General features: G+C 40.3%; 1 protein-coding gene across 1 annotated transcript in view; it reads right to left on the bottom strand.

Moving 5' to 3' along the window:
- The window catches only part of prkag1 (protein kinase, AMP-activated, gamma 1 non-catalytic subunit), a 45,535-nt gene that overhangs the window by 3,312 nt on the left and 17,109 nt on the right, over positions 1-25,114 (bottom strand). Inside the window, exons 7-11 of the mRNA XM_061977658.2 lie at positions 23,728-23,782; positions 23,514-23,640; positions 23,179-23,344; positions 15,722-15,759; positions 5,160-5,306 (exon numbers count right to left, since the gene is read on the bottom strand). Coding sequence (XP_061833642.1) covers positions 5,160-5,306; positions 15,722-15,759; positions 23,179-23,344; positions 23,514-23,640; positions 23,728-23,782 — 533 coding nt within the window. The remainder of the gene's footprint in view (positions 1-5,159; positions 5,307-15,721; positions 15,760-23,178; positions 23,345-23,513; positions 23,641-23,727; positions 23,783-25,114) is intronic.

The following is a 25,114-nucleotide window of genomic DNA, read 5'->3' as shown; positions in this document are numbered from 1 at the left end:
ATGAACATGTTGCATTATTATGTGCAGGTCAACCCTTTAAGACATGGACTGCAGGAGCTTTTTTTTTTCCCCATTGTCCCTTGGCATATTGTAAAAATAAACTTCATTGACCATTATTACTACAAGTTACAATGACTAGCTTTGTCACTTGCAACACAAAGCTAATATTTGGATGTTCGACAGCTCAGCATGTATTCACCGACATTGCATCGCTTTTGATAGCTTTAACATACCTGCCAACTTTTGAAATCAGAAAAACCTAGTAGCCAGGGTCCAGGCCCCGGTAGGTCCAGGACAAAGTCCTGGTGGGGGGTTCAGGCTTCGCCCCCCGACGCAAAATGATTGATTGCATTCAGACAGGTTAAAATGTTGCTAAAACCATCACTTTTCTATCAGTCACAGTGACTTTTCAAAACAAAAATATTACAGCAAAAATCATATGGGTTGATTGACATGTTTATTCTGTAAGCTAACTTCAATAGTTTGAAATTATTTTGACAGTTAATGCCAGTTATCCTGTCAACCTTTCACAAGACTTCAATTTGTTAATTGAAAGTATAAACAGTATAAACACTTTTTACAGTAAACAAATGGTAAAACAGTACTAAACAATTCCATTAAAAAAAAAATTGGTGTCATTATTAACTTTCTGTCCAAGCTTGTATAATCTACTGCCTTGTTCAATTGTAAAAAATATTCTGTGCCTAAAATTCACATTTCTATCACAATTATCATACTGTAAACATGGTAAGCTAACTTCATTAAAATTAATAGTCCTGTCAATAGCATGGAATTACAATTCAAATGTAGTTTTTTTGTAAGCCTTTCAAAAGAATTCAAAATATGAAAAATTAATGAAAATTAATTGAAGCCATCAGACACTTGAAAGGTGGCACATCACATCTCTAATGTAATCATTTTAACTTTTCAACAGAAATAGCACTGCAAAAATATTAAGGACATACTTCTGTATTTTGGTAGTTATGCTGTCAACATTTAACAAGATTTCTTCAACTTGGACTTGAAAGCATAAATAGTATAAACACTTTTAACAGTATAACAGTACTAAACAATTCCAATAGATAACATTGGTGTCATTACCTTTTTGTTTGCTAAATTATTGCCTCCGTAAATAAAACTTCGGCATTTATCACATCCAAAGAATCTGTTTGGGCGACGAAAAACGTTGAAAGTTTTCCACTTGTATCGCTAGCAACGGCATTAGACTTGTGTTTTTTTGTCCCAACGTGGTCTTTTACATCGCTAATTCCTCCGTGTCCGATCGAAAAATCTTGTCTGCACAAGGTGCAATTCGCGTAGTTTTCACCCTTTTTGGAACGGATAATTATTCCCGGATAGGCTTTTGAATATTCTTCACGGAATGACTGCAGTTTTCTTTTCGGTTTAAGACTCGTTTGCGATTTTTCTCCGGCTGATTCCATGATCGTTCGCTCGTTTGGAAACAATGGCAACAGGTGCCTCGTGCTTGGCAGCGGTGCTATAAATAGCCTTGCGCATGGCATTCGGAATGGCTCGATAGGAAGTTACGGGAAGCAGTGTCGATTGTCATTGTTGTTACGCGATTTCGTGAATAAAACTTTAAAAAAAAAAAAAATTCATTAATGAAAAACCGTATTTTTTATCACTGCAACCCTAACCCGGAATAGCTTGATGAAAACCGTACTAATTACGGGAAAACCGGAGTAGTTGGCAGGTATGCTTTAATGCACAGAATGTTATCAAAATAGTTCCCTGCGTCCTACTAGGGTTGTCCCGATACCAATATTTTGGTACCGGTACCAAAATGTATTTCTATACTTTTCTAAATAAAGGGCACCACAAAAAATTTGCATTATTGGCTTCATTTTAACAAAAAATCTTAAGGTACATTAAACATATGCTTCTTATTGCAATCAAAGAACAATGTTGACCTTAAATAAAATAGTGAACATACAAGACAACTTGTCTTTTAGTAGTAAATAAGTAAACAAAGGATTTTAAATAGTCTGCTGACGTATGCAGTAACATATTGTGTCATTTCTCATTGTAATATTTTGTCTAAATTATGAGGGACAAGCTGTAAAAAATGATTATTAATCTACTTGTTCATTTACTGTTAATATCTGGCTATTTTCCATTTCAACATGTTCTATCTACACTTCTGTTAAAATGTAATAATCACTTATTCTTCTCTTCTTTGATACTTTACATTAGTTTTGGATGATACCACACATTTAGGTATCAATCCGATACCAAGTAGTTACGGGATCATACATTGGTCATATTTAAAGTTCTCTTGTGTTCCAGGGACATATTTCCTGAGTTTATAAACCTAATATGAATTATGATAAAAGGAAAAAAAAATGAGTGACGATAAAACATATCGAAGTGATCATAGTAGTATCGACTAGATACGCTCTTGTACTTGATAATGCGTCCAAATTGCATCCGTTCTCCCTTTTCTGTCTCCACAAATGTTTTTTTAAATGCGAAACCGGTACTTTTTAAACAGAGTATAGTACCAGTGCCTCCATGGAAATGCCCCCCTCTACCTCAAAGAACTACTCACCCCCAAATCCTCCACACGACACCTCCGCTCCGGACAGGCTAACTTACTCCAACCTCCGAGGACAAAGCTACAAACAATGGGAGACCGTGCTTTCTGCTCCGCCGCTCCCGGTCTGTGGAACGCTCTCCCTGACCACCTGAGGGCACCACAGACTGTGGATGCTTTTAAAAAAGGCTTAAAACCCCTTCTTTATTAAAAAAAAAAAAAAAGCCCTTTTTTTTTTTTAGATATATTATGGATGTCCCGATCCAGGTTTTTGCACTTCCGATCCGATACCGATATTGTTTTTGCATTTCCTATCCGATACTGACCGATACCGACCTATCCGAGCATGTATTAAAGTTTAAAGTTATTTAGCCTACTTAGTTGTCAGAATCGTGTTGAAAAGGGTTTTAGTACTCTTGATAACAACTAGCCAGCTGAATTAGGGGAGTTTGAATAATACACAATGGTTGGTAACAAGAAACTGACCTGTTTATTCAAGGAGAAACACAAAATAGACAAAATTATACATGACAAACAGAAATGGCATCATTGAACTAGGTCTGGGCGATATGGCCTTTTTTTAATATTGCGATATTTTAAAGCCATATTGCGATACACGATATATATCTCGATATTTTGCCTTAGCTTTCAATGAACACTTGATGCATATAATCACAGCAGTATGATGATTCTATGTGTTTTGATTGATTGATTGAGACTTTTATTAGTAGGTTGCACAGTGAAGTACATATTCCGTACAATTGAGCACTAAATGGTAACACCCCAATAAGTTTTTCAACTTGTTTAAGTCGGGGTCCACTTAAATTGATTCATGATACAGATATATACTATCAGATATATACTATCATCATAATACAGTCATCACACAAGATAATCACATTGAATTATTTACATTATTTATAATCCAGGGTGTGGAGGGGGGCGCCGGATGTAAGTGTCAGAGTTTGATATGAGAATAAATCTAAAGTTAAAATATCGGGTAGAAATGCACCCATTTGCAGGAAATGTAGTCTTGATTTTAAAAATTTTCTTTCAAGGCTTGCATGTCTACATTAAAACATTCTTCTTCATACTGCATTAATATATGCTACTTTTAAACTTTCATGCAGAGAAGGAAATCACAACTAAAAAAAATCAGTAATTTTTTCATACGGTGTTGATCTGGAAATTTTTGCCTCAGCATTTTGATGGTGTGGGCGTGTGGCACCGAATGGAGATAAGCGTCTCGACAGACGCCACAATATTTGAACAATGATGACGAAAACTGTTTTCTCTGTCGTGTCCGTGTGTCGAAAATTGTTTGCGCTTATTTTTTTATTAGATTTTGTGCGTGGCATAGATTTGCTATGCGCAGAGGACGTTTGAGCAGTGCGTAATTGCACAGGCGAGCACCTTAGAGGGAGCGTTGCTCGCACGGCTGCGCTAGCATCACAGCTTACGTTAGCCATGCTGCTACCTCTCTGCTCGGGGAGGACGTATACGTATGTGACGTATGACGTGACAGTATGTGACGTGTGTAAGAAGATGCGCTTGCTGTCTGTGAGAGGGAGACACAGGAAAGAGTGAGAAGAGCCTGTCGTGTAATGCCAGCAGCTAAAAGCAACTGCGTGAGAATCCACAGACCTGTGGATGTGTTGAAGGTGTGCTGGAAAATGCGGAACGGAAATTAGGGAGCAGCGGAAAAGTGGAATGTATTATTTAAATCGGTGCGTTGGAAAACACGGACCGGAGTTTTTTTTTTTTAACTGGATCTGGATCGGCATTTTCCCATGCCTTGCCGATACGCATTTTTTGGCAAATATCGGCGGCCGATTCGATCTAAATATATCGGATCGGGACATCCCTAACCAGTGCCTCCATGGAAATGCCCCCCTCTACCTCAAATAACTACTCACCCCCAAATCCTCCACACGACACCTCCGCTCCGGACAGGCTAACCTCCTCCAACCTCCGAGGACAGAGCTACAAACAATGGGAGACCGGGCTTTCTGCTCCGCCGCTCCCAGTCTGTGGAACGCTCTCCCTGACCACCTGAGGGCACCACAGACTGTGGATGCTTTTAAAAAAGGCTTAAAACCCCTTCTTTAAAAAAAAAAAAAAAAAAAATGCATTTTTTTTTTTTTTTTAGATATATGCATACTAGTTTTAGCTATTTGGCTGTTGTAGTTTTTATTTTTATTTATTTTTTATTATCTTTTTATTTTTATTTTTTTTAATACACTGTAGCACTTTGAGGTTGTTTACTCAATGTAAAGTGCTTTTTACAAATACAATTAATTATTATTATTATTAGTACCGTTTTTGATTCATTAATACTATACTAGTAAGGGTATACCGTACAACCCTACATCCTACTATTTTTATATTATAAAAGCAGTTTTTTTGTAAACAGCATTGGCGATCACATATTTTCAGACGATACTGATCAATGGCCAATCAATCGGCACATCCCTACTAAAAATATTCTTCATATTTGACATACAAATTTCAGGCTGACAAGCGGTAGAAAATGGATGGATGGAAGTAGAATTACTTGTTTAAATGTTTACTGTAAGCGTGATTTTTTAAATGCTGCATGGCTCACCTCCGCTTCCACCAGTCGGTTGATGATGGCCTCCAGGGTCTCGTGTCGATGGCAGGTGAGCACCCCTTCAAAGTACTGAGAGCGGTGCTGTAAAGCTTTGGTCACGGTCAAGTCCAGGTTGTTGTACGTCTTCTCTGCTGCCAGGTTCTGACAAACGAGCACATTTACGTCTTCATCACTTCAACGCATGACTAATGGCGTGCTAACTCGTCATTGAAATGACATGTTTCGAATTGCGCACACGAGCAAGCATGCTGTGTGTTTTGACCTTAGGGTCATTTTGAGTCTTTGTACTTTATTTGGATAATTAGGACCTATCTCATTCCAGTCATTGTAATCATGTTGGCTCACTTAGCCAAAAGGTGCCAGAGGAGGAGAAAGGTGGATCAGTATACAAACCAAAGGGTGTGAAGTATGATTGATGCGTACCCCGAGTCATCATTACACAGATGCAGGATGAAATAGAAAAGTCACAATGTCCTTTCTGTCAAATTGTTAAACATAGAGAATAGCCAGGCCTAGTAAGAGCAGGTGTACAAAGTGCGATTTATTTATAGTCATTGAACGCGACTAATATGTTAAATCTATAATTACACTACAATAACCGCTCATACTGCAAAGATCCACCAAGAAAGGAATAATAACGACACCTGTGCTGTGCAAATATCAATCAATCAATCAAAGTTTACTTATATAGCCCTAAATCACGAGTGTCTCAAAGGGCTGCATAAGCCCTGACCCCACATCAGGGCAAGAAAAAACTCAACCCAATGGGATGACAATGAGATCTAGCATAATATTGTGAGAGTCCAGTCCATAGTGGATCTAGTTAATAGTGTGAGTCCAGTCCGTAGTGGATCTAACTTAATATTGTGAGAGTCCAGTCCATAGTGAATCTAACTAATAGTGTGAAAGTCCAGTCCATAGTTGATCTAACTAATAGTGTGAGAGTCCAGTCCATAGTGGATCTAACATAATAGTGTGAGAGTCCAGTCCATACTGGATCTAACATAATAGTGTGAGAGTTCAGCCCATAGCGGATCTAACATAAAAGTGTGAAAGTCCAGTCCATAGTGGATCTAACATAATAGTGTGAGAGTCCAGTCCATAGTGGATCTAACTAATAACGTGAGAGTCCAGTCCATAGTGGATCTAACATAATATTGTGAGAGTCCAGTCCATAGTGGATCTAACAATAGTGTGAGAGTCCAGTCCATAGTGGATCCAACATAATATTGTGAGAGTCCAGTCCATAGTGGATCTAACTAATATTGTGCAAGTCCAGTCCATAGTGGATCTAACTAATAGTGTGAGAGTCCAGTCCATAGTGAATCTAGCATAATATTGTGAGAGTCCAGTCCATAGTGGATCTATCATAATAATGAGTCCAGTCCGTAGTGGATCCAACATAATAGTGTGAGAGTCCAGTCCATAGTGGATCTAACATAATATTGTGAGAGTCCAGTCCATAGTGGATCTAACTAATAGTGTGAGAGTCCAGTCCATAGCGGATCTAACATAATAGTGTGAAAGTCCAGTCCATAGTGGATCTAACATAATAGTGTGAGAGTCCAGTCCATAGCGGATCTAACATAATAGTGTGAAAGTCCAGTCCATAGTGGATCTAACATAATAGTGAGAGAGTCCAGTCCATAGTGGATCTAGTTAATAGTGTGAGAGTCCAGTCCATAGTGGATCTAACATAATAGCGTGAGAGTCCAGTCCATAGTGGATCTAACTTAATAGTGAGAGTCCAGTCCATAGTGGATCCAACATAATATTGTGAGAGTCCAGTCCATAGTGGATCTAACTAATAATGTGAGAGTCCAGTCCATAGTGGATCTAACATAATAGTGAGAGTCCAGTCCATAGTGGATCTAACATAATAGTGTGAGAGTCCAGTCCATAGTGGATCTAGCATAATATTGTGAGAGTCCAGTCCATAGTGGATCTAACATAATAGTGTGAGAGTCCAGTCCATAGTGGATCTAGCATAATAGTGTGAGAGTCCAGTCCATAGTGGATCTAACATAATAGTGTGAGAGTCCAGTCCATAGTGGATCTAACATAATATTGTGAGAGTCCAGTCCATAGTGGATCTAACATAATGAGAGTCCAGTCCATAGTGGATCCAACATAATAGTGTGAGAGTCCAATCCATAGTGGATCTAACTAATAGTGTGAGAGTCCAGTCCATAGTGGATCTAACTAATAGTGTGAGAGTCCAGTCCATAGTGGATCTAACATAATAGTGTGAGAGTCCAGTCCATAGTGGATCTAACTAATAGTGTGAAAGTCCAGTCCATAGTGGATCTAACTAATAGTGTGACAGTCCAGTCCATAGTGGATCTAACTAATAGTGTGAGAGTCCAGTCCATAGTGGATCTAACATAATAGCGTGAGAGTCCAGTCCATAGTGGTTCTAACTTAATAGTGAGAGTCCAGTCCATAGTGGATCCAACATAATATTGTGAGAGTCCAGTCCATAGTGGATCTAACATAATAGTGAGGGTCCAGTCCATAGTGGATCCAACATAATATTGTGAGAGTCCAGTCCATAGTGGATCTAACTAATATTGTGCGAGTCCAGTCCATAGTGCATCTAACATAAGAGTCCAGTCCATAGTGGATCTAACATAATAATGAGAGTCCAGTCCATAGTGGATCCAACATAATAGTGTGAGAGTCCAGTCCATAGTGGATCTAACATAATAGTGAGAGAGTCCAGTCCATAGTGGGGCCAGCAGGAGACCATCTTCAGTAGAAGTGCTGAGATGTACTTGGCCACAGCTTAACATAGTTTGGAGTTATTAATATGCATCACGATGCTGAATTCACATACTAGAACGGAGCAACACGTTGTGGCTAAACCAGGATTATAATAAGCCAAAATCATACACAATGTTTTTATTCAATCAGTTTTACACCTCAGAATCAGTCAAGGAGGACTGTATGTATTTCATGTCCAGATTAGGTGCACCTCTATGGCGTTAGTTCAGTTCAGTTCCAGTTTATTTCGAACATGCGTACAATACAATGTAATGCGTCACATATTTCCAGTTGTTCCATTAGCACGTCCGAAAAGGAGTAGGAAGAAGCTGAGCTTATTTAATCCTACCCCTTTTCATACCATAGTAATTTCCTTGTTCTCTGTAACAGAACAGTGAATAAATAAATACCATAGTAAGTAAACAAATATTCAATACATAAATAATCTTTATCTAAAAAAAAAAAAAAAGGGTTTTAAGATGTTAATCATAATTGCTCTTCTGTGTACTTTGTGAACACTTGTAGTTTGAACAGTCTTTCAAACTGAATCATATTGGTGCTTTGTTTGATTTCTTTGGTTAATCCATTCCAGAATGTAATTCCACATATGGATATGCTAAAGGTTTTAAGTGTTGTACGAGCATACAAATGTTTTAAATTAGATTTTCCTCTAAAGTTATATTTCTCCTCTTTTGTTGAGAAGAATTGTTGTACATTCTTGGGTAGCAGGTTATAGTTTGCTTTGTACATCATTTTAGCTGTTTGCAAATGCACCAAATCGTTGAATTTCAATAATTGTGATTTAATAAAGGGTTTGTATGTTCTCTATATCCAACATTATGTATTATTCTAATTGATCTTTTTTGTAACACCGTTAGTGAATGAAGCGCACATTTATAGTGGTTTACCCATGTTTCTACACAATAACTCAGATATGGTAACACCAGCGAGCAGTAAAGAATATGAATGATTTTTGGTCCAGAACATGTTTTGCTAAATTTGCTTTATTCATTATTGACGTGTTTCTTGCTACTTTATCTATTATAGAATACATACCTGCCAACTTTTGAAATCAGAAAAACCTAGTAGCCAGGGTCCAGGGGCCGCAGGCCCCGGTAGGTCCAGGACCAAGTCCTGGTGGGGGGTTCCTTCGCCCCCCGACGCAAAATGATTATTAGCATTCAGACAGGTTAAAATGTTGCTAAAACCATCACTTTTCTATCAGTCACAGTGACTTTTCAAAACAAAAATATTACAGCAAAAATCATATGGGTTGATTGACATGTTTATTCTGTAAGCTAACTTCAATAGTTTGAAATTATTTTGACAGTTAATGCCAGTTATCCTGTCAACCTTTCACAAGACTTCAATTTGTTAATTGAAAGTATAAACAGTATAAACACTTTTTACAGTAAACAAATGGTAAAACAGTACTAAACAATTCCATTAAAAAAAAAATTGGTGTCATTAACTTTCTGTCCAAGCTTGTATAATCTACTGCCTTGTTCAATTGTAAAAAATATTCTGTGCCTAAAATTCACATTTCTATCACAATTATCATACTGTAAACATGGTAAGCTAACTTCATTAAAATTAATAGTCCTGTCAATAGCATGGAATTACAATTCAAATGTAGTTTTTTTGTAAGCCTTTCAAAAGAATTCAAAATATGAAAAAATAATGAAAATTAATTTAAGCCATCAGACACTTGAAAAGTGGCACATCACATCTCTAATGTAATCATTTTAACTTTTCAACAGAAATAGCACTGCAAAAATATTTAGGACATACTTCTGTATTTAGGTAGTTATGCTGTCAACATTTTACATGATTTCTTCAACTTGGACTTGAAAGCATAAATAGTATAAACACTTTTAACAGTATAACAGTACTAAACAATTCCAATAGATAACATTGGTGTCATTACCTTTTTGTTTGCTCAATTATTGCCTCCGTAAATAAAACTTCGGCATTCATCACATCCAAAGAATCTGTTTGGGCGACGAAAAACGTTGAAAGTTTTCCACTTGTATCGCTAGCAACGGCATTAGACTTGTGTTTTTTTGTCCCTACGTGGTCTTTTACATCGCTAATTCCTCCGTGTCCGATCGAAAAATCTTGTCTGCACAAGGTGCAATTCGCGTAGTTTTCACCCTTTTTGGAACGGATAATTATTCCCGGATAGGCTTTTGAATATTCTTCACGGAATGACTGCAGTTTTCTTTTCGGTTTAAGACTCGTATGCGATTTTTCTCCGGCTGATTCCATGATCGTTCGCTCGTTTGGAAACAATGGCAACTGGTGCCTCGTGCTTGGCAGCGGTGCTATAAATAGCCTCGCGCATGGCATTCGGAATGGCTCGATAGGAAGTTACGGGAAGCAGTGTCGATTGTCATTGTTGTTACGCGATTTCGTGAATAAAACTTTTTTTTAAATTATTATTTTTTAATTAATGAAAAAACTTATTTTTTATCACTGCAACCGTAACCCGTAATAGGTTTGTCATGTCTGTGTAATCATGTTTTGTTTAGTTATAGGACTCATTTGGTTTCTGTCTTTTCACTCCCTTGTCTTGTCACCATAGTTACCCATTAGTTTCACCTGTCATGTCACGCACCTGTTTTGAGTCACGCACCTGTTGTTAATCATGTCTGTGTTATTTAAGCTTTTCATTTTCTGTTGTTCGTCCTGGAGTCATAGCCTTTCTCACCCTGCTATCCTCGCGTTTTCAAGCCCTGTTCACGGTCCCATTCCACAATAAGTGTTTTGTTATTTCGTGTTCAGTTTCTGCCTCTGTGCAAGTTTTGTTTTCATTCGCCAAGTTTTTTTACCTCCGCCAAAGTGCGCGCTTTTCGTTTATTCTTTGTTCGATAAATAAATCATGTACCCACCTTCAAGCCATGTCCGATCCAAATTCTCTTGCATCTTGGGAAAACAAAAACTCCACAGTCCAAGTCTTGACAAGGTTGATGAAAACCGTACTAATTACGGGAAAACCGGAGTAGTTGGCAGGTATGTAGAATATATCTTTATTGTCATTGTACATTGTAAAACGAAATTGCAAGCAAACTAATTTAGTGCAAATTCATAATGACACATAAAAAACATAAGAACATGGTAGTCAGTAGGGGTGTAACGGTACGTGTATTTGTATTCAACCGTTGCGGTACGGGGGTTTCGGTTCGGAGGTGTACCGACCGAGTTTCCACACGGACATATTAATCTCCCGTTTGGGAACAATTTGGCTGCGCGATACAACAATGGAGGACGGAGGAAAAGAAAAGTTAATCTGAGGCCGAGTTGACTTGAAAACTGTTTAACGTTGCACTTTTTAAATGTAAAAGAAAAGTTTTGTCATTTTATTTAGTCTGAGCAACAATTTGAGGCAGTTTAATGTTGATTAACGTGGACTTAAACAAGTTGAAAAACTTAGTGGGGTGTTACCATTTAGTGGTCAATTGTACGGAATATGTACTGTACTGTGCAATCTACTAATAAAAGTCTCAATCAATCAATCAAAAAAAGCACTTTATATGTAGAAAGGTTTTGTTAAGAAACCATTCTGAGCCTTATCTTATTTAGTTTTTATTTAATATAGGTTGACCACATTAACCCTGGCAATGGACCCTGTGTGTATATGTATGTTATGCCATTGTTTACAAATTTGGTAAATAAATAACCCAAAAAAATGTATATTTTGTGGTTTTCTTACTGTACCGAAAATTAACCAAACCGTGACCTCTAAACCGAGGTACGCACCGAACCGAACTTTTTGTGTACCGTTACACCCCTAGTACTCAGATAAATAGATATATTATATTTGTGCCTTCATTTTGAAATTGCAAAGGCAGATTTTAAACACAGAAAACTATATTTTGCATGCACATTTCCCAGTTGTGCACAAATTAAACCCAAGTGAAAAATAAAAATTAAATGAGCGAATATAAATGTATTTTGTGCTTAACTAACGTGTCTGTTTGCTATTATCCATATTAACGTGCAATAATTTACTGCTTCCTCTCAACCTCTCCCTTCAGCACATTGTTTTTTTCCTATGCACTCGCTCAAGTTTTGACACAGTGTACGTTTGTGCCAAAAAGACCACCAAACAGAACTGGACAAATGTACACTCTGATTGGCCGTTTGGTCTCCAATTAGATCACTTCTTAATGCGGACAAATGTACAAAAACTACCGGTACTCTATAATATTTATAAAACGTTACTCATAAAAGGTTCAAATACTCAAATGAGTAGAACAACTTACATGTGTGGTCCAGTGACGTGCGGTCACTAGAGGCAGGTGAGGCCCCGCCTCACCTGCCTCTAGTGACCTTTCCTGCCATCATGGAAAGAAAAAAAAAGTAAAAAGAAAAAAATTAAATTAAATTGCTATATGTATCCAGTGATTATACTATAAAGTTATTTTCCATTTAACTTCACCAGTTTTAGATTATTTTTATTCAAAATCGCTGAATTTTCACATTTGCCGTTTAAATACTGTGAAGAGACGGTGCGGTGAGCAGCAGCCAGTTGAGGCACGTCACTCAATTGTGCCTCACCATGGATTGCAGACTCGGCTAACTGCTGGCCTGCTGTGCAGTGAGACCGTATTGCTATATGAATTATATTATACATTTCCATAGTTTAGTTAGCTGAGGTATATAATGTACAGTGTATTTTGTCAACAACTGCATGTGTGTAACGTATTTCTTGTGCTGAGCAATCATAAAACTGCTGCGAAGATGCATTGTGTGAGGCTCGCGTAACCCCGCCTCCTGGTGCCGGTTAATGCACCTCCGCACAGACTGCACCCCCCGACCGGAGCGCCACACCAACCAAAGCCCACACCCAAACCCTCCACGTGCAAGACCGAATCCACCCCAAAAAAGTCACTTAACAAGAAGCCAAAAAGTGCAAAAACAACATTGCTCGCGCCGGAGGAGCCGTGAACGACTGCAGGGACACAACATTAGGTACACCTGCAGACTGCAGCACGGATTTCATATTTCATTCATTCACAACTCCTCCAACACGAACACCACTGTTCCCGCACTAATAAGTAAAGAGAAGACCATAATAACGTTTTTTTTTATTAAATGTGCTTTTTTGTGTGCTACAGTTTGTATGTGTAAAGTTAAAGTTAAGTTAAAGTACCAATGATTGTCACACACACACTAGGTGTGGTGAAATTTGTCATCTGCATTTGACCCATCCCCTTGCTCAACCCCTGGGATGTGAGGGGAGCAGTGGGCAGGAGCGGCGCCGCGCCCGGGAATAATTGTTGTTGATTTAACCCCCAATTCCAACCCTTGATGCTGAGTGCCAAGCAGGGAAGAATGCTGGTATGAGCTTTTAAACATAACCCGTTAACTGCTGCCAATCAAATGGTGAATAAGATACTCTTTAGGGTTCATATGTTTGTAAATCTGACTGTGATGAAGTCAGTGCCTCACCAGTCATCAACCTCACCGCACGTCACTGGTGTGGTCGTGGTGCACAAAATTGTTTTGCTTTTACTCTCTTAATTGACTTCCGGGATTTTGTAACATGCGATCTAATTGGATAACAAACAGCCAATCAGAGCGTAAATTTGTCCAGACACACCAGCCCGATTTTTTGCTGATCTTGAACTCATATACAAAAAAAAAATACCGGATCGGGAGAACCCAACATAGAAATCTGGTCTGACATACTGCATAAACACTGTAATACAAATATTCATATAAGGATTTAATGAAAGCATAGAGACACTCCTTACTTTTTCCCCTGTGGTTGTTGGGGGCATTGCAAGGGAGGGAGAGAGGTTTATTGAGAGGAGGAAGTATCAATAATGAAACTACTATGCAGCTTCGTTACCACTGTCCTTTTCATATGAGCAAAGCCTTTCACATGTTCAAAGACGCAGTCATAATTCTTGTGGCTTGGACCTGAATTCCCAACTTCTCCAAGCGTTTTACTTGTCTAATCTTACTTTATTTTGTTTTAACTTTCACTTTCCTTTTCTTTTACGCACTGCCATCAGCAGAGCCTGCCTCACTCTAGGACGACATAATGAAGTGGTAAAGCTAATGAAAAGAACTGTCTTGCTCTGTACAGCGACATGCAACTACTGTATGGATTCTTCAGCCGCACACAGGCAACTAGTTATTTTTGTTTTTGTGCAGCGTCAATCATTTATGGGCAAGAGCAATTAACTTTTTGTGAGATACTACTTTTAAGGTGTTTTTTGGTAGGTTTTTTTTTACTTTCCGTATCATATTTGTACATATCATATTTGCTGATGTTAAATGATAAATGATAAATGGGTTGTACTTGTATAGCGCTTTTCTACCTTCAAGGTACTCAAAGCGCTTTGACACTACTTCCACATTTACCCATTCACACACACATTCACACACTGATGGAGGGAGCTGCCATGCAAGGCGCTAACCAGCACCCATCAGGAGCAAGGGTGAAGTGTCTTGCTCAGGACACAACGGACATGACGAGGTTGGTACTAGGTGGGGATTGAACCAGGGATCCTCGGGTCGCGCACGGCCATTCTTCCACTGCGCCACGCCGTCCCTATGTTGTTCTGTTGTTGTCTCTCTGTCTTATCCCCCTCTGTCTCCGCAATTTCCCCCTCTGTTTTCCTTTTTTGTCTTCTTTCTATCCCCTCCTGCTCCCGTCCGGCTGCGCCAAACAATAATATAAATCGAGAGATGTCCGACAATGGCTTTTTTGCCGATATCCGATATTCCTATATTGTCCAACTCTTAATTACCGATACCGATATCAACAGATACCGATATATACAGTTGTGGAATTAACACATTATTATGCCTAATTTTGTTGTGATGCCCCGCTGGATGCATTAAACAATGTAACAAGGCTTTCCAGAATAAATCAACTCAAGTTATGGGAAAAAAATGCCAACATGGCACAGCCATATTTATTATTGAAGTCACAAAGTGCATTATTGGTGGGCGGGTATGGGGGGCGGGGGTGGGCGGTGTATATTGTAGCGTCCTGGGAGAGTTAGTGCTGCAAGGGATTCTGGGTATTTGTTCTGTTGTGTTTATGTTGTGTTACGGTACGGATGTTCTCCCGAAATGTGTTTGTCATTCTTGTTTGGTGTGGGTTCACAGTGTGGCGCATATTTGTAACAGTGTTAAAGTTGTTTATACGGCCACCCTCACTGTGACCTGTATGGCTATTGACCAAGTATGCGTTGCATCCACATGTGTGTGTGAAAAGCCGTAGATATCATGTGACTGGGCCGGCACGCAAAGGAAGTGTCTTAAAGGTTAATTGGCGCTCTGTACTTCCCCCTACGTCCGTGTACACAGCGGTGTTTTAAAATGTCATAAATTTTACTTTTTGAAACCGATACCGATAATTTTTAAACCGATACCAATAAATTCAGATATTACATTTTAAAGCATTTATCGGCCGATAATATCGGCAGACCGATATTATCGGCAGACCGATATATACCCATATATAAATCCATTTAATAAAGTCAAATACAAATAAGTATCCCACACTTCCCTTTTCTAAAGTAAAAATGTACAGCAGATATGGGCATCTACATCAACGATATCATTTGCCTAAGTGGCTGGACAGGACAATTTAATTTAACTGACAAAATGAAGAAATACATTTATGCAATTTTCTCTCAATGTGTATGAAAGACCTATTAAATTAACTTATCAAATGTATTGCAATGTATCAGTATATGAAACGTAATGTGAGAGCAAGTGTTACAAAAATGCATCAAATGTGTTGAAAGAAAGGATTGTTGGTAACTTACGATGACGTCAAATTTGGAGTAAATGTCCACCACTCGACCTGCATAAAGAAAAGAGTACAACAGTAAATAAGAAGACAGAAAACAGACAATATTTTAGGCAGTAACCAGGAGCATCCTCGACGGGAGAAAGACTGAGAAAGAAGAGCAGACCTTGGCTATTAAACACGAGAAAAATAATACAGCGCCATTATTGTATTTTGTGTCCTCTTCTACTGATATTTTCTTCAAGATGCTTGAGGAAATGTTGAAGGAACAAGGAAACCGGTGTCTATGGAAGAGCAGCAGGAAATGGTGATTATTCTATATTCATTTCTAGTTTGTAAGTTAACCATATCAGTTTTGTAAGTATTGATGGACCAGGGTAACAAAAACATGCAATTAAATGATGAAAATAATAGTTTTGTGTCTTTAGCCACACAGTCTAAGCGGGGAAATGGGCTCCAGTTCTGTAGATGACGTCACAACAAGAAGGGGCTACATATCGAGTCTGGCATTCCAAGTACAGTTAGTTATCTACACATTACTCAAAAACTAAAAAAAAAAATAGAGAGAGAACTTGTTAGAAAAATGTTGGCCATCCGGACACTGTTTGGTTCTTTATTAGATCTCTCTACTCAGAGTACATTTAGTCCTCTCTTGTTTTCTGACTAAGCGGCTAGGTCAATATAAAACCAACACTAAAAAAAAACTAAACAACTCGTTTTTTCAACATTTGTTTGCAAAACCAGAATGAAAAAATAACGAATCGTTTTTCGAATTTCCGATTTTGTGCACAATTGAAAAATGGACAAAAAATAAAAAGCATATGAACTCTTTGTTATGCATTTGATACACCAAGTTTACTCGGAAGTAGATATCTGTTGACGTGGACTTGGAGGTAAAAAAAAAAAAACTACCAAGGGAGTCTAAATAGAATTGAGGTTTGTAATATTTTTTTATTTTAAGCTAGTCAAATATAAAAATAGGTAGTATAAATACAAAACTGGATAACAACTTTATTACCGTATTTTCCGGACTATAGAGCGCACCGGGATACAAATTGCACCAACTAAAATTTTAGAAGAAAAATATTTTTCCATATATTAGCCGCACCGGACTATAAGCCCCAGAAATGAGCCGCGAAATGAGTATTTTTACACAGAAATATTCTGTAAATGTTTTTTTTTTTACATACCGTCATTGTTTCCAAACCGTGTCTGTAACACGGCAGTAAAACAGCTGATCAAACAAAACAGAAGTCATTGTCATGGACCCACTGGCTGCGTAAACTAACTCTCTAATCAGCTAAACACACTCATTAACTCCACTGTCACGTTTTGGTGAATTTACTGGAGAAATTTGTGAAACTGAAACAATACAAAAAGAATCCCATAATAATAGTAACAAATACTCGCAAACGTGTTAACATATTAGCTAATATTAACAACCCTAGCTTAATTACATTACGATAGCATGTACAAATATGCATGAAAACACTCTTACAGACATCACACATGGGACGGTTTAGTGAGTATAAACAGTTTTACTTATAGTGTAAAACTTACAAATGTAGCTTCGTGATGAACGAAGAATTCATACGGGTAAAAACGCTATGTACAGCTAAAAGACTGAACGGTGCGCCGGTTAAAAAAAATAAAAAATAGGCACCACCGATAAATGGAAGGACACTGCAGCATTTGCAGTGAGCGAATTCGTCCGAAAGATGGCGCCATCGCACAAACAATAAAACACCCTCTCAGGGTTATTGCTTGTATTGTTTATTAAATTATGTTCGTTATTGCCGTCAGCAAAGAAAAATCCATACATTAGCTGCTCCGTCTTATAAACCGCAAGGTTCAAAGTGTAGGAAAAAAGCTGCGGCTTATAGATAGATAGATAGATAGATAGATAGATAGTACTTTATTGATTCCTTCAGGAGAGTTCCCTCAAGAAAACTAAAATTCCAGCAGCAGTGTACAGAATTGAGATCGAATTTAAAAAGTAAAAAGTAAATAATGGGGGTATAAATGGAAACAAAATAGAAAATGATTACAATAAGAATAAAAATAAAAAGCAACAATGAGAATAAAAATATGACAGTAAAATAAGAATATAACAAGAGAAGTCCGGAATTTACGGTAGTTACGTCAGAATTTTCTAATCTAGAGTTCACAAAAGGGGCGGAGTTAGCAGCAAATAACCAAACACAAACATGGATGTACTACTGCGTACGATTTCTGTCACTCATACAAACAATTTTATGAGGAAAAAATATATATATACTTTTAAAAAGGTTAACAGTTAGTTGAAAAATGCACGAAAGAAGTCTGCTAGAAAATTCCTACATTAGACTTAGACTTCCTTTTTATGGTCATTCAAATTTGAACTTTACAGTACAGATAAGAACGAAATTTCGTTACATAAGCTCATGGTAGTGCAGAAAAAAAAAGCAAATAGGTGCATATACGTCAATACTTTTAAAAAATCTGCCAGTGGAACAAGTCATTGTCTTGGTAAGTTTTCTTGAAATAAGACATCATACTTGAGCTTTAAAATCTTAAAAGTGATCTTGAAATTAGCAAATAAAACTTAACAGCTATACTTACATACCTGCCAACTTTTGAAATCAGAAAAACCTAGTAGCCAGGGTCCAGGGGCCGCAGGCCCCGGTAGGTCCAGGACAAAGTCCTGGTGGGGGGTTCCTTCGCCCCCCGACGCAAAATGATTATTAGCATTCAGACAGGTTAAAATGTTGCTAAAACCATCACTTTTCTATCAGTCACAGTGACTTTTCAAAACAAAAATATTACAGCAAAAATCATATGGGTTGATTGACATGTTTATTCTGTAAGCTAACTTCAATAGTTTGAAATTATTTTGACAGTTAATGCCAGTTATCCTGTCAACCTTTCACAAGACTTCAATTTGTTAATTGAAAGTATAAACAGTATAAACACTTTTTACAGTAAACAAATGGTAAAACAGTACTAAACAATTCCATTAAAAAAAAAATTGGTGTCATTATTAACTTTCTGTCCAAGCTTGTATAATCTACTGCCTTGTTCAATTGTAAAAAATATTCTGTGCCTAAAATTCACATTTCTATCACAATTATCATACTGTAAACATGGTAAGCTAACTTCATTAAAATGAATAGTCCTGTCAATAGCATGGAATTACAATTCAAATGTAGTTTTTTTGTAAGCCTTTCAAAAGAATTCAAAATATGAAAAATTAATGAAAATTAATTTAAGCCATCACACTTGAAAAGTGGCACATCACATCTCTAATGTAATCATTTTAACTTTTCAACAGAAATAGCACTGCAAAAATATTAAGGACCATCCATCCATCCATCCATCTTCTTCCGCTTATCCGAGGTCGGGTCGCGGGGGCAGCAGCCTAAGCAGGGAAGCCCAGACTTCCCTCTCCCCAGCCACTTCGTCCAGCTCTTCCCAACGTGTCCTGGGTCTTCCCCGCGGCCTTCTACCGGTCGGACGTGCCCTAAACACCTCCCTAGGGAGGCGTTCGGGTGGCATCCTGACCAGATGCCCGAACCACCTCATCTGGCTCCTCTCGATGTGGAGGAGCAGCGGCTTTACTTTGAGCTCCTCCCGGATGGCAGAGCTTCTCACCCTATCTCTAAGGGAGAGCCCCGCCACCCGGCGGAGGAAACTCATTTCGGCCGCTTGTAGCCGTGATCTTGTCCTTTTGGTCATAACCCAAAGCTCATGACCATAGGTGAGGATGGGAACATAGATCGACCGGTAAATTGAGAGCTTTGCCTTCCGGCTCAGCTCCTTCTTCACCACAACGGATCGATACAGCGTCCGCATTACTGAAGACGCCGCACCGATCCGCCTGTCGATCTCACGATCCACTCTTCCCCCACTCGTGAACAAGACTCCGAGGTACTTGAACTCCTCCACTTGGGGCAAGATCTCCTCCCCAACCCGGAGATGGCACTCCACCCTTTTCCGGGCGAGAACCATGGACTCGGACTTGGAGGTGCTGATTCTCATCCCAGTCGCTTCACAATCAGCTGCGAACCGATCCAGTGAGAGCTGAAGATCCTGGCCAGATGAAGCCATCAGGACCACATCATCTGCAAAAAGCAGAGACCTAATCCTGCAGCCACCAAACCAGATCCCCTCAACGCCTTGACTGCGCCTAGAAATTCTGTCCATAAAAGTTATGAACAGAATCGGTGACAAAGGGCAGCCTTGGCGGAGTCCAACCCTCACTGGAAACGTGTCCGACTTACTACCGGCCATGCGGACCAAGCTCTGGCACTGATCATACAGGGAGCGGACTGCCACAATCAGACAGTCTGATACCCCGTACTCTCTGAGCACTCCCCACAGGACTTCCCGAGGGACACGGTCGAATGCCTTCTCCAAGTCTACAAAACACATGTAGACTGGTTGGGCAAACTCCCATGCACCCTCAAGGACCCTGCCGAGAGTATAGAGCTGGTCCACAGTTCCACGACCAGGACGAAAACCACACTGTTCCTCCTGAATCCGAGGTTCGACTATCCGGCGTAGCCTCCTCTCCAGTACACCTGAATAGACCTTACCTGGAAGGCTGAGGAGTGTGATCCCACGATAGTTAGAACACACCCTCCGGTTCCCCTTCTTAAAGAGAGGAACCACCACCCCGGTCTGCCAATCCAGTGGTACCGCCCCCGATGTCCACGCGATGCTGCAGAGTCTTGTCAACCAAGACAGCCCCACAGCATCCAGAGCCTTGGAACTCCGGGCGGATCTCATCTACCCCGGGGCCTTGCCACCGAGGAGCTTTTTAACTACCTCAGCAACCTCAGCCCCAGAAATAGGAGAGCCCACCACAGACTCCCCAGGCACTGCTTCCTCATAGGAAGACGTGTTGGTGGGATTGAGGAGGTCTTCGAAGTATTCCCTCCACCGATCCACAACATCCGCAGTCGAGGTCAGCAGAACACCATCCTCGCCATACACGGTGTTGATAGTGCACTGCTTCCCCTTCCTGAGGCGGCGGTTGGTGGTCCAGAATTGCTTCGAAGCCGTCCGGAAGTCGTTTTCCATGGCCTCACCGAACTCCTCCCATGTCCGAGTTTTTGCCTCTGCGACCGCTGAAGCCGCACACCGCTTGGCCTGTCGGTACTTGTCCGCTGCCTCAGGAGTCCTATGAGCCAAAAGAACCCGATAGGACTCCTTCTTCAGCTTGACGGCATCCCTCACCGCCGGTGTCCACCAACGGGTTCTAGGATTACCGCCACGACAAGCACCAACTACCTTGCGGCCACAGCTCCAATCAGCCGCCTCGACAATAGAGGCGCGGAACATGGTCCATTCGGACTCAATGTCCAGCACCTCCCTCGTGACATGTTCAAAGTTCTTCCGGAGGTGGGAATTGAAACTCTCTCTGACAGGAGACTCTGCCAGACGTTCCCAGCAAACCCTCACAATGCGTTTGGGCCTGCCAGGTCTGTCCGGCATCCTCCCCCACCATCGCAGCCAACTCACCACCAGGTGGTGATCGGTAGAAAGCTCCGCCCCTCTCTTCACCCGAGTGTCCAAAACATGAGGCCGCAAATCCGATGACACAACTACAAAGTCGATCATGGAACTGCGGCCTAGGGTGTCCTGGTGCCAAGTGCACATATGGACACCCTTATGTTTGAACATGGTGTTCGTTATGGACAATCTGTGACGGGCACAAAAGTCCAATAACAAAACACCACTCGGGTTCAGATCCGGGCAGCCATTCTTCCCAATCACGCCTCTCCAGGTTTCACTGTCGCTGCCAACATGAGCATTGAAGTCCCCCAGTAGAACGAGGGAATCACCCGGGGGAGCACTCTCAAGTACTCCCTCGAGTGAATCCAAAAAGGGTGGGTACTCTGAGCTGCGGTTTGGCGCGTAAGCGCAAACCACAGTCAGGACCCGTCCCCCCCACCCGAAGGCGGAGGGAAGCTACCCTCTCGTCCACCGGGTTGAACACCAACGTACAGGCTCTGAGTCGGGGGGAAACAAGAATTGCCACCCCAGCCCGTCGCCTCTCACTGCCGGCAACGCCAGAGTGGAAGAGAGTCCAGCCCCTCTCGAGAGAACTGGTTCCAGAGCCCTTGCTGTGCGTCGAAGTGAGTCCGACTATATCTAGCCGGAACTTCTCCACCTCGCGCACTAGCTCAGGCTCCTTCCCCCCCAGCGAGGTGACGTTCCACGTCCCAAGAGCTAGCTTCTGTAGCCGAGGATCGGACCGCCAAGTGCCCTGCCCTCAGCTGCCGCCCAGCTCACATTGCACCCGACCTCTATGACCCCTGCTATGGGTGGTGAGCCCATTGGAGGGGGGACCCACGTTGCCTCTTCGGGCTGTGCCCGGCCGGGCCCCATGGGGACAGGTACGGCCACCAGGCGCTCGCCATCGTGCCCCACCTCGGGGCCTGGCTCCAGAGGGGGGCATACTTCTGTATTTTGGTAGTTATGCTGTCAACATTTAACAGGATTTCTTCAACTTGGACTTGAAAGCATAAATAGTATAAACACTTTTAACAGTATAACAGTACTAAACAATTCCAATAGATAACATTGGTGTCATTACCTTTTTGTTTGCTCAATTATTGCCTCCGTAAATAAAACTTCGGCCTTTATCACATCCAAAGAATCTGTTTGGGCGACGAAAAACGTTGAAAGTTTTCCACTTGTATCGCTAGCAACGACATTAGACTTGTGTTTTTTTGTCCCAACGTGGTCTTTTAAATCGCTAATTCCTCCGTGTCCGATCGAAAAATCTTGTCTGCACAAGGTGCAATTCGCGTAGTTTTCACCCTTTTTGGAACGGATAATTATTCCCGGATAGGCTTTTGAATATTCTTCACGGAATGACTGCAGTTTTCTTTTCGGTTTAAGACTCGTATGCGATTTTTCTCTGGCTGATTCCATGATCGTTCGCTCGTTTGGAAACAATGGCAACTGGTCCCTCGTGCTTGGCAGCGGTGCTATAAATAGCCTCGCGCATGGCATTCGGAATGGCTCGATAGGAAGTTACGGGAAGCAGTGTCGATTGTCATTGTTGTTACGTGATTTCGTGAATAAAACTTAAAAAACAAAAACAAATGTTAATTAATGAAAAACCGTATTTTTTATCACTGCAACTGTAACCCGGAATAGGTTGATGAAAACCGTACTAATTACGGGAAAACCGGAGTAGTTGGCAGGTATGTACTTACTCGTATTCAGAAGTTTTGTGTCTTATAACAAACTTGTGATGCTCAAAAGTAGTGTTTTTTTTCCCCTCAGTAGATCTATTGCCTTATATCTCACTGAAAAAAATACTATTCAGGGGATTGTGTCTTGTATTAAGTTGAGATATTTTGACTAGAAATTAGAAATACATACTTGCTGAGGTTGTGAGTTTTTCCAGTGCAGTATTGGTTTTAGATTGAAAAACAGGCCCCTGACATTCATGCAAAGTCAAGAGTGTTTTCCACTAACCTTTGTCGTCCACCACAGGGAGCGCAGACACCCGCTGCTCTACAAAAATACCCAGCGCCGTGTACAGAGGCGTATCTGTGCGCACCACGGCTATGTTCTGGTATGTTCCTATGTTCAGCTCCTCCAAGGTTTGCCCCAGGAATGAAGGCTTGGGCATCTCAGATATCTGAAAGCAACAACACGTTGTGGTTCACACGTACTGTCAGTAAAACTACACAAGACCCCCCCCCACTCGTGTAGCAAATCAGCGTTTCGTTAGCTGCTGCTGAACACGAAACAGACTATGCAAGAACTGCTGGATGATTTTAAAGATTTAGTGCGGCATTGGGACTTACAAAGAGCTTCAGGAACTTCAGAATCCTCTTATGTGTGAGAATGTAGAGCGTGTTTCCAGTCAGGGGGTCGATGACGGGAAGTCTGTGGATCTTGTTCTTGAGCAGCGAGGATACTGCGTCGTACAAGCTGGCGCACAGGGGGAGGTACACAGGAAAGTGTCAAGATGTGAGAAGCGTGACGCTGGAAAAAACTTGGCTTGTGACGCTCACCGACCTGGCATTGGGCGATATGCTAACCAGGGGCTTGAAAGAGTCTTGAAGGTACACCTCTGTTCGAATGTACAAATGTGACCATTAGCCCTTCAACAATTCTGGGAAACATCACCAAGTCAGGGCAGTATTTCACAAACACGAGTGCACCCCCTCACTTTACGTCACCTCCAGGGACAATAATATAGAAATGAACCTTGGATATACTTTCGAGTAGTCAGTGTATGAATTAATTCTCTGAAAATACCAGCCAGTTTTCATTCACGTTTCCCCTTGAAATACCACAGCTCCCCAAAGCTGGTAGCACTCGTGCAGCCTCAGACCGTGAGACTAACACCAAGCACCGCAGGAGCGCATGTCTGGAATGTCACATTACACTACACGTTAGAATTCATGCTTCTCTCGATTAACCACAGCTCTGCAGTGTCAAAGCACTCGTGCAGCCTCATGCCGTGATGCTTCCGCCACCATGCTTGAATGACACAGACTTCCTTTTTATTGTCATTCAAATTGGAACTTTACAGTACAGATAAGAACGAAATTTTGTTGCATTAGCTCATGATAGTGCAGGATAAAAAAGCAATAAGGTGCAGATATAAATAAATAGATTACTGTACAGATAAATATATTGCACTTTTGCATATGCATCCACGTTTATGGATGTATGTTATATTGTCTTTATATTCCAGCCAGTTAATCTATTTTTGGGGGAATTGAGGGGATAATTATGATGCTAACATATTATTTATTAATTCGGGTTTATTGAAATTACAGGAGCTAGTAAAGTTACAGACATTATGTGTCATGTTTAAGGCTAAAAGTAAAACATTACCAGCAAATTTACAAAATATTTGTCATCGATGCTGAGAATGAAGAGCATAGAAGAAAAGGTCATTTCAAACATCAGTATTCAAGGACAACTTTAAAACAAATGTGCATGTCAGTGGTGGGGGTTAAACTATGGAATTCTCTTTACAATGAGATAAAAGATTGTAAAAACATATTCCAATTGAAAAAAAATATATAAAGACAGAACAATAAGATCATATGGACAGCCATAAGTGTTTACATTTTGCTTTATACTTATTATTTTACTTATTTTTTGCCTGGTTTTGTATTTGTTTTGTATCATCCCGTGAGGTGCATATTACTTATTTTGTTTTTTTGTTCGGTTTGTACTTCATGAAGTTTTGCACTTGTGTTTTTTTTTGTGTGTGTGTTTTTTTGTTGTTTTCGTTATATTTGGATGTAATTGTTGGTTTATAAATCATTAAGACTACGTATTATGTTGAAGGGGGCAGGAAAATATAAGATTTTTTCTTCATCCTGCTCCTTCTCAGGCATTGGTGTGTAAATGTATAACTGAATAATTGTGGTATAATTGTCTATCA

The sequence above is a fragment of the Nerophis lumbriciformis genome, linkage group LG18 (assembly GCF_033978685.3).
Source record: "Nerophis lumbriciformis linkage group LG18, RoL_Nlum_v2.1, whole genome shotgun sequence".
In the NCBI taxonomy this organism is placed as follows: Eukaryota; Metazoa; Chordata; class Actinopteri; order Syngnathiformes; family Syngnathidae; genus Nerophis; species Nerophis lumbriciformis.
The sequence above is the reverse complement of the archived record's forward strand: the minus strand, read 5'-3'. Positions and strand labels throughout refer to the sequence as shown.